Source organism: Pelobates fuscus, chromosome 2, assembly GCF_036172605.1.
Source record: "Pelobates fuscus isolate aPelFus1 chromosome 2, aPelFus1.pri, whole genome shotgun sequence".
Taxonomy (NCBI): domain Eukaryota; kingdom Metazoa; phylum Chordata; class Amphibia; order Anura; family Pelobatidae; genus Pelobates; species Pelobates fuscus.
The window spans coordinates 155,431,055-155,447,483 of NC_086318.1; the positions used below are offsets into that span (position 1 = coordinate 155,431,055).

General features: G+C 41.6%; 1 protein-coding gene across 1 annotated transcript in view; it reads right to left on the reverse strand.

Annotated features, from left to right (window-relative positions):
- Window positions 1-722: 722 nt before the first annotated feature.
- Window positions 723-16,429, reverse strand: part of RNPEPL1 (arginyl aminopeptidase like 1) — a 31,622-nt gene continuing 15,915 nt past the window's right edge. The window contains exons 4-11 of the mRNA XM_063442869.1: window positions 10,178-10,294; window positions 9,418-9,653; window positions 8,180-8,293; window positions 3,825-3,937; window positions 3,548-3,656; window positions 3,224-3,451; window positions 2,781-2,923; window positions 723-2,226 (exon numbers count right to left, since the gene is read on the reverse strand). Of these exons, the coding sequence (XP_063298939.1) occupies window positions 1,984-2,226; window positions 2,781-2,923; window positions 3,224-3,451; window positions 3,548-3,656; window positions 3,825-3,937; window positions 8,180-8,293; window positions 9,418-9,653; window positions 10,178-10,294 (1,303 nt within the window). The 3' untranslated portion in view covers window positions 723-1,983. The remainder of the gene's footprint in view (window positions 2,227-2,780; window positions 2,924-3,223; window positions 3,452-3,547; window positions 3,657-3,824; window positions 3,938-8,179; window positions 8,294-9,417; window positions 9,654-10,177; window positions 10,295-16,429) is intronic.

A 16,429-nucleotide genomic window follows, 5' to 3' on the forward strand; every position in this document is an offset into this window, starting at 1 on the left:
TGAACTTCCATTTAATGTGCCCCTCAACACGGTTGATTATAAGTGCAGTGATTCCTACAGATTGAAAAGCTTTCCCCATTATGTCAAGTGCCAACGGCAGCAAAAGTGATGCATATATTAAAGTGAACTTGTCATGCATAAGTTGCATGGATATGTAATGAAAACCGTGGAAGGATGCAATAAAATAAATAAATTACGGAAAGTTGAAGGCCATGCATGTTAATGCACAAAGATAGAATGTGAACTCACAAAAGCAAGTAATACGTCAAGCTGTGTGTATGAGAAATAGATCTATAAGGTATGCTATTTAATGCCTTTAGACTATTGTTATACAGATGGAATGAAGTTGTTGTAATACATCTTTTTTATCCATTTGGAGATAAAAGTATGATGATATTTGTTAGAGCAGGGGTAGGCAACCTTTTGCTAGCATTATGGCTATAAGAGCAGTAAAGGAAATGCCAAAGTTTGCCTACCACTGTGCCAGAGGTTTTTCTTGTTTGTGCGATATAAGTTAAAAGAACACATCATAGTTAACAGAAAAGTATCATCCAAAGCAAGGGGGGCAGGGAACTGTCATAGTTCATGTATATTTACCCTTATCTCACCGAGTTTTAGGAATTGAAACCATGGATAAAATCCTACTGGTTTACAAATTAAATAAAATCTTCACTTTTAAACCAAAAGAAATGCAATTAAAACAGCCACATATACACCAGAGCAAATATTCACCACTCTGTTTTATTTTTTTTTAGCTCTTCTATGCCATTTAAAAATAACATTAAAAAAACAAAAAGGAAAATAAAAAACAAAAAAAAAACACAAAAAACAAGAAAACAGAAAAGAAAAACATCAAAAGAAGTCAACAGTTTCATCCTGTGTTCTGTCCCAGGTAACCTGTTCCAGTAATTAAACATGAACTTTACAACATCTTTCCAATGGATGTAGACAGACCAGAATCTAGTGGGTTAAGAAAAAAAATCCCACTGTCCAGTTCTGGAATGTACTACTTCAACTGTCTCTGCTCCATACCCAGGAATTAGGGCTAACTGGAAAGGCATGCATTTCGCTGGCATACTTTCAAATATAAAACCACCAAAAATGGAAGCGGATCTTCAAAGTTATTGCTTGGAGGCAGAACATTATGGGTCACCTTTAGCCTTGGTAAAGCCGAAACGTTTGGCCTTAAAGCCATTCAGGTCCCAAGAAAAACTGCATGTGCAAACAAATGCTAATGAAAGGTGGAGGGGGTAGGGGTAAATAGAGCTTCTGAATTAATCTATACATTGCAATATAGTTTGGGTTAGGTTTAACCTGATGTTAGGCAAGAAAAAATATCTTTAAAACATCACTTTACACTACCGGGAAAAGCAATTAAAATCTGATAAAACGGACATCCTGATTGGTTTATAAATGATCAGTCACTTTGTACTGAAAACTGGAGTTAGCTGGCTACATGTCACGTCTGGCTGCTACAACAACGCAAACATTAATCAGAACTCCTATATTCCTGAACCACTTTGCAAGGCAGGTATTTTCAGGAGAAGCAGCATTTGAGTTGCTATTTTAATCATTACAAAGTCACCATTTCAAAAAAGGGTTCAGGGTGTACTTAAATACCATTAAATACCATTAAAGTAAAACCTCAAATAGAAAGTGTAAAAATGCATAGAAGTCTGGAATTCGTTCAGGCCTATTACATGCTCTGTACTTCCAGAAAAAAATGAAAACATCTGTGTGTAGATATAGATTTACATAAGTACACACTTCCCAATTGGCACCTTTCTACTCTCCAATTGCTAGGCATAGAAAGTTCTGTTGTTGGGGTTTGAAAGATCCCCTCCTGAGTGTTATAGGCTGAGAGAGGAGTTTACTTGTCTCCTTCTCAGTGCAAACATTCCTTGCATTCTGTCTCTCTGTCCTGATCAGTGCAAGGCACAGTCTGGACAGATTTAGAGCCAGTTTGACGATAGAGACTAGCAGTTATGCTGTCACATTAACATCCCTGAGAGAGTTGGGGCCTTGTGTGCAAAGTTCAGAGGTCAGGACTGGCAACATGTCTGATTGCACCACCACGGAGCCTCCCTGAGTCAGGATCTGCTGGATTGTTTTGCGCAGGTTTGGATGTAACCTGCTGTGCGTCTGATAGAATATTTCCAGGGCACACGACTTCAGTGGTCCAGCGCTGAGATCCTCATACAGAGGGATGGTATACATCCTAGATGTCTAGGAGAAAAGACAACAATACAATATAATCAACAAGTTGTGCAACACATGTATTCCTTTATTATAGCACTCAACTATTAGTGATTGAAGGTAGGAACTTCAAAAGTAAATGGGTGGAAGATATAGAACACCTAGGTGTTGGCAATATGTCTTTTGCATACACAGAATGGATCTCACACTTCAAATAGCAAATTTACCAATGGTCTCATGTCCTTGTAAACACTGAATGTTTAATGCATTGTAGCTTTGATCATAGTCAATGTGTAAATATTTATTTTATTTATTTATTATTGCCATGTATATAGCGCCAACAGATTCCGTAGGGCTTTACAATATTATGAGAGGGGATTTAACTATAAATAGGACAATTACAAATATACTTACAGGAACAATAGGTTGAAGAGCAAAGTGGTTTGGAGAAAAAAAAAAAAAAATACAGCAGGATGTCTGTTCAGCTTGCAGAATGAAGAAGTTGCCTTGTTTAAGTTACAGAAGATATCAATGAAGCTTATTGACCTTGGTGCAGATACATATGGGACAGAGTTGGAACTTACCTGGAAGAGGAGAAAGTGGCGTACTTGAGGCAGGTCTGACTGAAAGTTGTTCCGCACCACAATCTGCAACCAGCGTATCCTGATCTCTGTGTTCATAGTGGCAATATCATCAGAATAACACAGAGCCAGATGCAGCATTACCTCTAAAGATACAGGAAACAGGAAATATTACATACACACAAACATTTTTATTCGAAGTCAGGGAAAAGGTATGTATGCAGATTCCATAGCTGCCCTTCAAAGCAACCACCAATACGTTCCATTACATTTTAAGGAGAATTAATTTTTATGCAGACATATCATTAAAAAAATACATTTTCTTCAGATGTAGTTTATAGATCTTATTCTTGTTAAGCAATTTTCTACGATCCCAGATACAACTGGGTATAAACCAAAATATTTCCAATGCACATGTCACAATGAGTACTCTACACACTGCTTACCTGGTTGTAATGGAGACCTGTCTAGAAGCCTGTCCAAGAACAGCACAGTCTGGAAGGTTTGCCATTCAGCAATATTGGCATACGTTGTTGCAGCTTCAACATCCAATGGATCTGTCAACCAGAGCTCACTTAGTGCTTCCACTGGAGCAGTGTATACAGATCCCTGAGAAAGATCTGGCTGCGCCAAAGGAGGTCCAGGGGCAGTCAACCAACGCTCAAACTCCAGGTCTGGATATGTTGTGGAAAGAACAAAAAAATAAAAGTGAAGTCTCAGATACATATTACATATTCAGTTTGCTATTAATTCCTTATCTCCAAACTCACCAACGTTCTTCTCTGTCCCATCTCCTCTTAATTGCGGGAAAAAGCCAAGATAGGATTCCAGGAGATCACGAGCTAAAACACTGCGGAACTTAAATTTCTCAATGTAATCCTTTAAAAAGAGCAAGAGGAGAAACTAATGTTGTGATGAAAAATATAAAGATAAAACAAAGTAACTGTGTCTCAGTAGTACCTTGGTAGGGATCGATTGTGGGGGGGATTTTGGAACTGTATGAGTGACAAACCACTAAAAAGGCATGCAGTGTTTCAGATTACCTACCCTGAGGAAGGCGTCAAAAGTGTCTTGATCCCCACATAATTGGGATAAATAGTGCACAAAGCAGAAGCCCTTCTCATAGGTGAATAAGTTCATGAGGTTACTGGGGTTCACACCTACACATGGGAAAGAAGGGAAATACAATTTGCATAATCCATATCCAGACTGCAAAGCAAGATTACTTCATGAGAACGCACTGAAAAAGCAACATTTGGGGACCTTTCACACCCCCCCAAACAACATGTTTCCCTACAGATGATCAAACAGGTGGTTTTGGAAAAAAAAAAAAAAAGTGAAGGAAATTATGTACCGTATATACTCGAGTATAAGCCGACCCGAATATAAGCCGAGGCCCCTAATTTTACCCCCAAAAAACTGGGAAAACTTATTGACTCGAGTATAAGACTAGGGTGGAAAATGCAGCAGCTACTGGTAAATTTCTAAATAAAATTAGATCCTAAAAAAATTATATTAATTGAATATTTATTTACAGTGTGTGTGTGTATGAGTGCAGTGTGTGTGTGTGTGTGTGTGTGTGTATGAGTGCAGTGTGTGTGTTTATATGAGTGCAGAGTGTGTGTGTATGTGTGTATGTATGAGTGCAGTGTGTGTGTGTGTATGTATGAGTGCAGTGTGTGTGTGTGTGTATGTATGAGTGCAGTGTGTGTGTGTGTGTATGTATGAGTGCAGTGTGTGTGTGTGTGTGTGTGTATGTATGTATGAGTGCAGTGTGTGTGTGTGTGTGTGTGTATGTATGAGTGCGGTGTGTGTGTATGTATGAGTGCGGTGTGTGTGTATGTATGAGTGCGGTGTGTGTGTGTGTGTGTATGAGTGCAGTGTGTGTATGAATGCAGTGTGAGTGTGTGTGATGCAGTGTGTGTTTGTGTATGTGTTGCAGAACCTTGGTGGGGGTGGGCATTTTTATTAATTATTTTAATATATTTTTTTTTTTATAAATATTGTTTTATTAATATATTTTTTTTCGTCCCCCCTCCCTGCTTGATACATGGCAGGGAGGGGGGCTCTCACTCCCTGGTGGTCCAGTGGCATTGGCAGTTCAGTGGAGGGGGGCTGGCAGAGAGCGTTTACTTACCTCTCCTGCAGCTCCCTTCTCCTCCGGTCCGGTCAGCTCCCTCTGCAAGTCCCAGTGTAAGTCTCGCGGCCACGCTATGACCACGCGGCTCTCGCAAGACTTACACTGGGAGCTGACCGGACCGGGGCGAAGGAGAAGGGAGCTAACAGGAGCGGTAAGTAAATGCTCCCTGCCAGTCCTCCTCCTACACAGCCCCTTGTCTGTATTATGGCAATGTAAATTGCCATAATACAGACATTGACTCGAGTATAAGTCGAGTTGGGATTTTTCAGCACAAAAAATGTGCCGAAAAACTCGACTTATACTCGAGTATATACGGTACCTGATAATCTTATAGAGTAAATGTAATAAAACAGATGACTGTTTGTTCCAGTTCTAGTCTATGAGCCTGATAAGGCCGTCTAAAATGAATTTTGTACTTCTATTTTTGTTGGTTTAAAAACCATTATAAAACGTTGAAGAAAGCATTCGCTGTGTGCGATCACACTCAGTATGTTCACCCTATTTCACTAATTAAGAGCAATCAAGGGTATATAATTTTGGACCAGATACCTGTAAGGTGACTCAGCACCCTCTATATTCTTTCTTTACAGATCCACAGAAAAAAATGAATACAAAAACAAAAAAAACAAAAAAAATACAGTTGTAAGCAATAGGTTGGAAAACCTGAACCATAAAAAAAATTATTTTGCAGATTTTGCCAAGGGAAAGGAAGTTAGCACATTCTCTGCAGTGAACAAACATATTGGCATTATTATTGAAGTGAAGTGAGAAGAAAACGACGAGCTGTCGCCCGATGCGGTGTTATCACACACCGAAACGCGCGTCGGGCGACAGCTCGTCGTTTTCTTCTCACTTCACTTGTACGCTCAGCCCCTGACGAAGGTGTTATCACACACCGAAATGCGCGTCGGGCGACAGCTCGTCGTTTTCTTCTCACTTCACTTATGCACTTTTTTTGCACTATGGGCTTTTAGACCCATTTCTTATCTTGTAGTGTTATTCCTAGCTAGTATAGGTTATGGTTGACTAGGCAGGTGACTATTATTTAGATTCAGACTTAGTTTAGAACACCCTCGAAGGTGTTTCCATGAGACTAGGGACTAGTTCAGAGGCTTTTTTAGCAGGGTATTTTCCCCATTATTTTTCAACCCCTCCACCACTGGTTACAAGCTAAACTATAGACACAAATAGGATTGTCTGATGCTTTGGGATACATATCACTTTATCTCATTTCATTGATATATTCAGCACAAATCATTGTGTCTTCTGTATCTCCTGCCTGCACCAACATATTTATAGGGATGTGTTCACTCCCCCAATAGGTATGAAATAGGTATTTTGAACTACCATTCTTTACTATAAGATTGAATTCTTCCTTTTCGGGGTGGGATTTTTCGATATAGTGTCTCTTTGTTATTTTTCAAGATATAATTAAGATTTATTCCCATTATTAGTGTTACAAAGGGCACTAGCAATTTTATTTTAATTGTCAATTTTTTCTTTCATTGCCAGTTTAGGAACGCCCTTAGGGGATTCCTCTTTTTTTTTTTTCGTTTAAGTTTACTAAATGTATCTGGGTACAAGCCCTTTGGTGGGACTGGCACCATCAACTGACCACACTCCTTTGTCTTTTCCTTTTATACCTTCTTTATTCTATCTTTGAAGGCAATTGGCAAAGACAAGGTAGTATCTGTTTATTTATAATTTATTTTATTTGTCAGTTTAGTGTGCCATCCCCTTTTTTGTTCACAGTTTGTATTCACATAATTTTCATGTACTGAAGTTTATGATGTGCAACAGGGTTTCCCCCCTCAGAGGATGCATAGATGTATATAATGACTCTTTTCAAAAAAATACCCTTTGAAATATATTTGTTTCCTTTTGTTTTGGAGTGTGCATGGTTTCCTAGCTGTAGATTGTAAAACCTTGAATTTGAGCTATAGGTTTATTCCACTGTAATTTAAGTGTTTCTCTTCAAGTGATCCTATATATATTATTTATTTATATATTTATTTTTTAACAGTCCAGAAAGGGCTTTAATTTAACATCACATATGAAAATCTAACAACATTAAAATGTAAAAAAAATAAAAAAATAAAAAGGGGGGGGGGGGGAATTGCATGAAAACAAATCCATAAAACAAACTTTTTTGTTGTTTATAATAATTTTTAAACAATTAGTGCAACTAATTAAAAATAACTCATAACAGATTTATATATTAGTCCTGATTATTAAATGCCTTATAAGTGTAGTACCTTAATACATTTTTGATTGTCAAACGTATACCAACCCCCCCACTAACGCTATACCAACCATATCACTTACTCAATACTACACAAACTATATAACTACCCTAAACTATCTTTAACCCATACCTTATCTCAACACGAAGTGTAAACCTACACTACTCTTATCTCTAAATCTAACCCCGTCCCCACCACTAACTCCAAAGCTAAGGTAACCCACTGCCAATATCAATTCTGATATTAGAAATGGAGGATTACAATTAAAATTTGCTGTAAACTAAATTCCTAAACAGAAAAGGTAGTTCATGCATGTTTACATTACTCTGGTGTCTGTGCTGCAATAAACTGCTGATTTGCAAATAAAGCCAGATGCTCGACCGGAGTGGTTTTACTCATAACAGGAAGTAATTTTATTTTTTTTGCCAGTAAGCAGTAACCTATTTCCCATTTCCAGTAACCCATTTTACATTGCTACAGATTTTTTACAAAGCTGCTCCTATGCATACCATGTCTGATATTAAATACAGGATTTTAGCAAGCATTCTGTTTTTCAATGCAATCATAAAACACAATACTGCATAACATTAATTTAACCACTTCTTTCTGGCCTCCATCTGATTCTATAGATACACCAATATTTGGCTGACTGAGTATCAACATCACTGCAGCTAAAAATTTACATCTACATTTGAAATATACTATTTGCAGTAACACTATTGGGTCACAGTATTACAGGAGTCCCGATTTTCTTGTTCCTGGACTTATACAGACATTCATAAGAACAGAGCTTTTAAAATAAGTGCAACTTGCAACTTGCACTGCAAAGATCTAGGGAACCGTAATGACAATTTGGCGTTATACAAACACAGTCTTCTCAGCACAGAGGTGGCTAACCTTACACGGAAGCTGCAGTGCACAATATAACTCAAAAATGCTCAGCCAGCATCATGGAAAAGTGGTCAAATTGTGAGAACAAGTGATGTTTGCAAGGCTCCATTGTGGGCTGATCTACTTACCTGGATCCAATTTGGCCTGCAGTTTGCTGAATGGTGTATCCTGGCCAAGGATTCTTATCTGTCTATGCAAAGCTTCCAGTCGGAAGGTGGACTCCAAGCAGGTGAAAGCAGCACCTATTTGAAAGTATAAAATAGCTATAATTGATCTTTCTCCAGTCCCTTTCCCAGTAAAAAAAAATCACTAAAATGCAATAAAAATATGAGTGATAAAATATATAACAAACCTGTGTTAGAAGATTCAAGGATTCTATTTAACATTATGCTCATAATTAATATTTAATTATTTAAAAAGATCTCCAACCACTATAAACCACTAAACTGTTCATGGTGCTTGGAGTAATCCTTTAAATAATTAACTAACCCCTTTAAATAAACTAGTTTAGTGATTTGTAGTGGTCATGGTGGCTGAAGTCTGTATGTGCAGCGTTTCACTATGAAATGCTACACATACGGAGCTCCACCTCTGACAGCATTATTGGGGCATCATTAGTTTAAGGCTGGCTAATGTCAATTGTGTGTCTCTATGCACAGAACATCATTCATTGGCTGTGGACACTAATCTGAGCCAATTAAAGGAGGACAGAACCGGCATCCAGCTTCCGCAGCTCTGCAGAAATAAGACCCAGGTAAGACTAGGTCTAACTAACACAGTGGAGAATTAATAAATTATATAAAAATGAAACAATCTCATAGCATATATACACATATAAAAACACACACTAGACTCAATGCTATTTCAGGCTGCTTTTATGCATTATATGCCATAAGATTGCTCAATTTTAATGTGCAAGGAAAATAAATTCCACTGTTATCTGACCAAATCTCTGTAAAAGAAGAGACAAATCACACACAACCTGATATTCCTGAATGTAAATTAGAATATATTTCTTTAGAGGTAATGTGCAAGTTATCTCTGATCTAAAAATACCCCCAGCATCTAACAGTTCTATACATTCTAAACTTTCCATAGTAGTTTCCATCATCAATCTAAATTTTGAATAATCATGTAAATATTTACAGAAAACTGCATCTCCTCCAGACATAACTTTGCTCCATTATAATCATATGATTGAAGTAATCTAGGAAAGTTGCATGAATTGTGTAATAAGTGAAAGACTTGCACTAAGTTGGTAAACAATTTTTCCTCTACAGGGTTGAGAAAAAGATTTGGGTGATAAAGTTAGAAAAGGACCAGCAAACCAGGTTTAATGTTACGCCTAGGCCTTTTAATCACTCACCATAGACATGAGTGGTTATGCGACGCTGAGCATAGGTTGCCAGGCCTTCACTCAGCCACATCTCCTCCCAGCTGGCATTTGTCACAGCATTCCCAAACCAACCATGTGCAATTTCGTGAATGACATCAATCAGCAGGAAGTCTTCACTGTCCAGGATTGAGCAGATTACGAATGTCAGACACGGATTCTCCATTGCAACAATTGGAAAGGATGGAGGCAGGAAGACGATATCATACCTAGAATGGAGGGGGCATAAGGAAATAACGGGCAAGGGGTGAGACAGGCATAGAGGGAAGACTGGTTGGTGTGTAGGGCTGACATTAGGGTTCTAAAAAGGATAAAAAAAAAAACAAAAAAACATTTGATAATGTTGAATCAGAAGACTGCATAAGGAAAAGGAGAGAAATCAGACCACTTCCAGGACAGAAATATTCTCAAAGCTGGCCAGACAATGAACTTCATGCTACAATCAAAGGATCAACTTACAGAAATCATTAGATGCCGCCACTATAAAATGCTATATAGGCTATCAAGTTTTTAAAGTAGAGGCCGTACAAACAATTAGGTTTAATATGATTGATAGTTAACTGATATTCTGATATTTGGTCTGTATATGGGGAAAATATTTACTTGTCTGTTGTAACCTTTAGGTCTGAACAAAAGAAACCTTAAAATAAAGATTACATAGAAGGTAAACACTTTCAGGAACAAAGAATTCCTGTCCAGCATATATAAAACATTTGAGAGCATCTTGCCTCACCTTCCCCAGATGTAAGGCCCATAGAGGCGCTCAGCAGCTTGAAGCCATTGTTCCACTCGTCCAGCCAGTTTCCCCACAGCCAATGGTAGCACACACGGCTCAGCCCATACACGACTCCTGCACAATGTAGAGATCACGCAGACAATGAAAGAGACAATGCAGTTGGCATGCTGAGAAGGATTTCCCAAGACATATATATCCCATCATTCAAACCTTTAAAAAGTATAAAGTTATTCCCCAAGTGCCAATTGTCTCAAAACTATACATTTTAAAATATAGGAGTGCTTTGTGGTGTGTGTGTGTGTGTGTGTGTGTATATATACACCCTTTCTCCTCCTGTGTGGTTATAATGCCCTGGTGCAATCCCACGTTAGCAGATATATATAAAACTTGAAAAGAGATGCACTCTCAGGTCTTTTATATGAAAAAAAATATTTTAATCCAAATGTTAGTTTACATCTAACTTCACCGACGTTTCGACCGTTCGGGTCTTTCTGAAGATCAAATAACTTCAAATAGAGAGAGAAAAACAATACATGGGGCTGCACTCACGGTTGGAGATTAAAATCTTTATTTCTTTCATTTAAAAAATAGATCGACGTTTCAGTCCAGCTTGTGGACTTTCCTCCGGATCAAGACACATGAAATGGCATGAAAATACATACAAATATATACAGACTAAATTAGATACATTAGTGAATAATTGTTGGCAAAAATGCAGAAAGCGCAGAAACAGTACAATTTACTAAGGAAGAAGCTCAAACAAATGTATATAGCATGTTCATGTGAGAGTTAATAAAAATGGGGGCAGTGTTTGTGGGGCAGTGTTTGTAGTGTGTGTGTATGGGGGCAGTGTGTGTATGGGGGCAGTGTGTGTATGGGGGCAGTGTTTGTGGGGCGGTGTGTGCAGTGTGTGTATGGGGCAGTGTTTGTGGGGCAGTGTGTGTATGGGGGCAGTGTGTGTATGGGGGCAGTGTGTGTAGTGTGTGTATGGGGGCCGTGTGTGTAGTGTGTGTATGGGGGCCGTGTGTGTAGTGTGTGTATGGGGGCCGTGTGTGTAGTGTGTGTATGGGGCAGTGTTTGTGGGACAATGTGTGTAGTGTGTGCATGGGGCAGTGTTTGTGGGGCAGTGTGTGTATGGGGGCAGTGTTTGTGGGGCAATGTGTGTAGTGTGTGTATGGGGGCAGTGTTTGTGGGGCAATGTATGTAGTGTGTGCATGGGGGCAGTGTGTGTAGTGTGTGCATGGGGGCAGTGTTTGTGGGGCGGTGTGTGCAGTGTGTGTATGGGGGCAGTGTTTGTGGGGCAGTGTGTGTAGTGTGTGTATGGGGGCAGTGTTTGTGGGGCAGTGTGTGTAGTGTGTGTATGGGGGCAGTGTTTGTGGGGCAGTGTGTGTAGTGTGTGTATGGGGGCAGTGTTTGTGGGGCAGTGTGTGTATGGGGGGGGGTAAGGAGGGTAGGGTGGCTTTTTCTTTTTTTTAATTTTATTAAAATTAATATATTCATGTCCCCCCTCCCTTCTTACCTTTACTGGGAGGAGGGGGGACATTTCTTAGTCCCTGGTGGTCCGGTGGGGATTCCCTGGTGGTCCCAGCGGTGGTGAGATGAACTCTAGCCCAGTTACAGGGCTAGAGTTCACTCTCGCGAGATTTGGAGCGTTGCCGTGGTTACCGCGGCAACGCTCTAAATCTCGCGAGAGCAGGACCCGGAGGAGCTGCAGGTAAGAGCTCCCGGGTCCTCTCTCACTCCCTCCCCTGCCGGCTGTCAGCACAGTGCCTGCGGACCGGGGAGGGAGATCTCTGATCTCCCCTCCGGTTCGCAGGCACATTGCAGGGCTGGCACTTGGACAATGCCAGCCCTGCATTAGCCGGCAGGGGAGAATCTCGGGGGGGGGGGGGGATCCGGGCGGCCCGGTACCGTTTGGTCCGCGGCCCGGGGGTTGGGGAACACTGTCGTACTATACTTGACAGTGGGCCAGCTGGGGTAGGCTACATTCAGCCTGACCGGCGCAAGCATAAATCCTCCCTGCGTCTATGGTAGGGACACCCAAGGTCCTGATGAATATTTGATTGGGGGTTAATAGCCTGCCTGGCTTAAGTTGGTAGAGTAGAAGTTGTAATTACACCACATATGGGACACAGTATAGAATCGAATTTTAAAGAAGCAAGGGCTGCATAATATGTAACATTGCTTTCCTGCTAAATAAGATGAATATGTTAGACGAAAAAGTGAACCATTAGTATGGTGCCCTGTATGGTCTGAGTCAAGATGCTATCTCAAGCTATGCTGGTCACACATAAAATAAAAGCAAAGGCAAAGCTCTGTACGAAATAATAACAGGTTAAAGTCCAATACTGTGCTCAGTCCTAGCCTGTAAAATGCAGGTCTCATGACATGAGGTATGGTGAGGGAGTCCACTTATAGCGAGGTGTGCGCCTGGCAGGCTCCGGTCGTGTGCAGCTGCTCAGCCGTTCCCCTCCGAGTGCCTAGTACAGTCCCAGAAGAGATTGGTAAGAGGGGCCCAATGCAGGGGTCACAGTTCAGCCTGGTCTCGAGTGTTGCCTCGTGGCGATGGCAGTGGGCTCAGGTATCCCGGGAGCTTGCTGCAGGTGTCCTCTGCTAGTTAGCTGTGGCATGGAGAGTTCTTGGGTACTGTTGCCTCTCGTGGTTGGGCTGAAATACCTTATTAGAGTGTCGCCTCTTGCCGGGTCGACCCGCAGGTAGGTTCTTGCGAAGGGGGAGCTGTGTGGGATACTTCTGCGCCACTTTGCCTGTTGTAATGAATGGCCTGTGGCGGATCTGCTTTTGGCGCCATCACGTTTGGCCTCCGCCATCTTGGCTGCTGTGTCTGGGTGTCGGAGCTGGTCGGCCCTGTTGCTGCGCCCTGGATGATCGGGGGCGTGCGGGGGTGTGGACCGGGATCACCCCCCCCGGTCCAGAGGGGGGGGGGGGGGGAACGGGGCCATTTCCGACGGGTCTGGCCTTGGTTAAGCACCGATGGGCAGGATAGTGGGGCAGCGGCTGTCTGCCCCACTCACCGCCGGAGTAGGCCTCGTTTGCGCCAGTGAGGATTCTTCCTCCAGGGGACTGAAACCAGGCAGGCCAACCTCACCCTGGGTCTGGTACTCTCCACCTGATGAGAAGTCCGCTTAAAGTCCGGTCTTAAAGTTTCCATGCTTATTTCTTTCAAGATTTCAGGAACTGGTCATACATGCGACCATCTTGCTTGGCGGCCTGGCCCCGCCCCCGTTCATGGACTATTTTTGTCTGATTACTATAAGATGAAGAAAATACCTAGAGGTTTCAGAATCCTCAATGTACCTACAATAGGTCGGACTAAAGCATTGGTGTGCAAAGAATGGGCAGGAGTATTAAATAGAGCATCCTTAGATTTGATGCTAATTATTATTATTAAAGACGTTAAGACTGATTTGGAAGAAATTACTCAGAAGATTTTTCAATTGGAAACTTATCAGGCTGTGTTACTATCCTCCTCTGAAGGCCATACGCTACAGCAAAAACTCCAGGAAGAAATACTCAAATATAAGAATGAATTGATATGCTTTAAGAAACAGAAACTTTGGGGGGCCTGGCCGCCGGCCGGATCAGACACGTTTTGTCTGAGCTCCTGCCTCGGAGCTGGTAAATCGGCGCAAACTGCGGGCCATGGGCTTATACCAGCCCGAAAAAGAAATCACGACATCACCCAGGCGATGGCGATTCGAGGGGTACCCGACAGGACCCCCAACGGCTTCAAAGTCACCCGATCGAGGCCTGAGGCCTACGGGCTTGAGCTCGGGTGGGACGGCCGGGGGGGGTCATCCCGGTCCCCACAGGAGACCACCACCGCACACAGCTACATTCCTACTCGGATTGAGCACTGTGAAACGGATGGCGCGCACCAAGATGGCCGACCCCCAGCCATGCGGCATAACCATTAGCAACGCACTAACGAGTCCATTACCTCGTGGCGAAGAACTGCTGCGGCCTCCTCACCAAGCCCACCTAATGCCATCCGGGCTAACGACCTTGCTCTTCAGGCAATGATGCAGGCACACAGGAGAATTTCAATCGGAAGCCATGACTACACGCACTGCCAGTGGCCCCAAGGGGTCTCTAGCTGGACTCGCACTCTGCCCACACAAAGCAGCGGACACAGCACACAGGCAGTACTCTGCACCCAAAGCAGAAGCTGAAAGAAGCACAAACGCAAGCACAACCATGGCTAGCAAGCCCCAAAGTAATCAAGCACCAAGCGGGGAATTATACAGGACTTGACGATGTCCAGGATGCCAGTCGAACCAGCGCAGCAGCATGTGTGGCTAAGCGGCTGAATATATATATATCAATGTATGCATGTAATTATCATTTTAGCAGAGCACTGTTTATTATTGAACCAGGCATACCCCTTTTATTATTTTCCCTGATGTAAATGCAATAGCTAGTACTACTGCTAATCCGCATAGATATTACCTGTATTGCCTGACAACTAAACCTGACTAGCCCAGTGACTCGCTGCCCCCTGGTGGTCGACCTTAAGAAGTGTGAAGAAACTTGTACCACGAATTTATGTAAGCCTGTAACCTACTTGTAACATCCCTACTCAAATAAGCATGTATAGCTCAGTTATAAAGTTTTATCAGCGTACACTAAACCTGTTCTATCTAAAAGCTAAACGAGCTGCTTACTTTACCATAACTTTGTATGACGCTATCGTTAACATTGAACACTTAAAAAAAATGTATGCATACCCAACTTGTCACAATACTGATATCATATGTATATGAAAATCGAGCCTGTCAATGCTATTGTGGCGACACAGGCACTGTTGTTACTACCTGCATACCAAAAATAAAGAATTAAAAAAAAAAAAAAAAAAAGAAACAAACTTTAAAAAGTTCACCAGGACTATATTGAACACAGAGTCTATAAATGGCTAGCAGGTGATCAATATCAAAGACCGAGACGTCCACGGAAGAGGATTCTTAAACCCAGGGTGACCAGTGTCAATATTTCTACAGGAGAGTCAGCCTCAGACAATGAGACCCAAAGTAAGACGGGTTTTTTTTTTAGAAACAACCAATGGCGGTGCAATAACATGGAGTCAGGTGAAAGGCGTTGAAAGAAGAGAACGAGAAGGGGGCGCAAGGGCAAAGCAACCCCTTTGGGGCAAACCACCTCTACACAAGTAATTACCATCTTTAATTTGTCTCACAGGTCTCTAACAAAAGAAGAAACAGACCTGTTGAGTAAGGGATTATCTTATGTACCTACATCCCAACCAAATCAGTTTAAATGGGATGTTGAGTTGTACAAATTTGGAAGAAGTATGAGGTTGAAATTTTTTCAATAATCCCTCGTCGACAACTAGTGCCACTACAGAGGTATCAAGAGAAAAATTTGCACAGAGATCTACATTTGATCCACAATCACATAAACCAACTATCAAAACGTTTATTACAACAACACAAAGTGATGCCAAACAGATCATGACCCAGAACATCAAACAAAGGTCGAATATCACAAGGGCACAGAGACGTATAATCAAAGATCTATCAGAGGATGCATCTATAATCATTCGTTCAGCTGATAAGGGAGGAGGCATAGTGATTCTTGACTATTCTTACTACGCACAAGAATTGAAGCAACAACTGTCCGATAATACCACGTATTCTCCTCTTAGACAGGATCCCACCAAGGAAATACAGAGAAAATTAGAAGATACTCTTACCATGGGCATACACATGGGTTACATAGATTTGAAATTATACCAATAAATTATACCAATATTTGACTGTTGAACACCCTCAAACACCGGTGATCTACACGATTCCAAAAATACATAAGGACCCATTGAGACCAGAGGGGCGACCGATAGTATCGGCCATTGGGGGAATATTGGAGCCTATAACGAAATGGCTGGATCATCTATTCCAAGCCCCAATAGCAGAACTTCAGACCTGCATTAAAGATACACAATCGCTAATAACACAACTTACAGCGATTGATACCAAGGCAAATAACCTAATATTGATTACTATGGACGTAGCTAGTTTCTACACCGTTATCCCTCACGATGGAGGTGTAGAGGCCATGAGGCAAGTCCTATCACATTCAGCAAGGTATCAAGGTCCTCCATGAATTTTGTTTAGAGCTCCTGACGCTCACATTACAAAATAATTATTTTAGATTTGAGCAACAATGGTACCTCCAGGTCGCCGGTACTTCAATGGGTGCTGCAATGGCACCAATGTA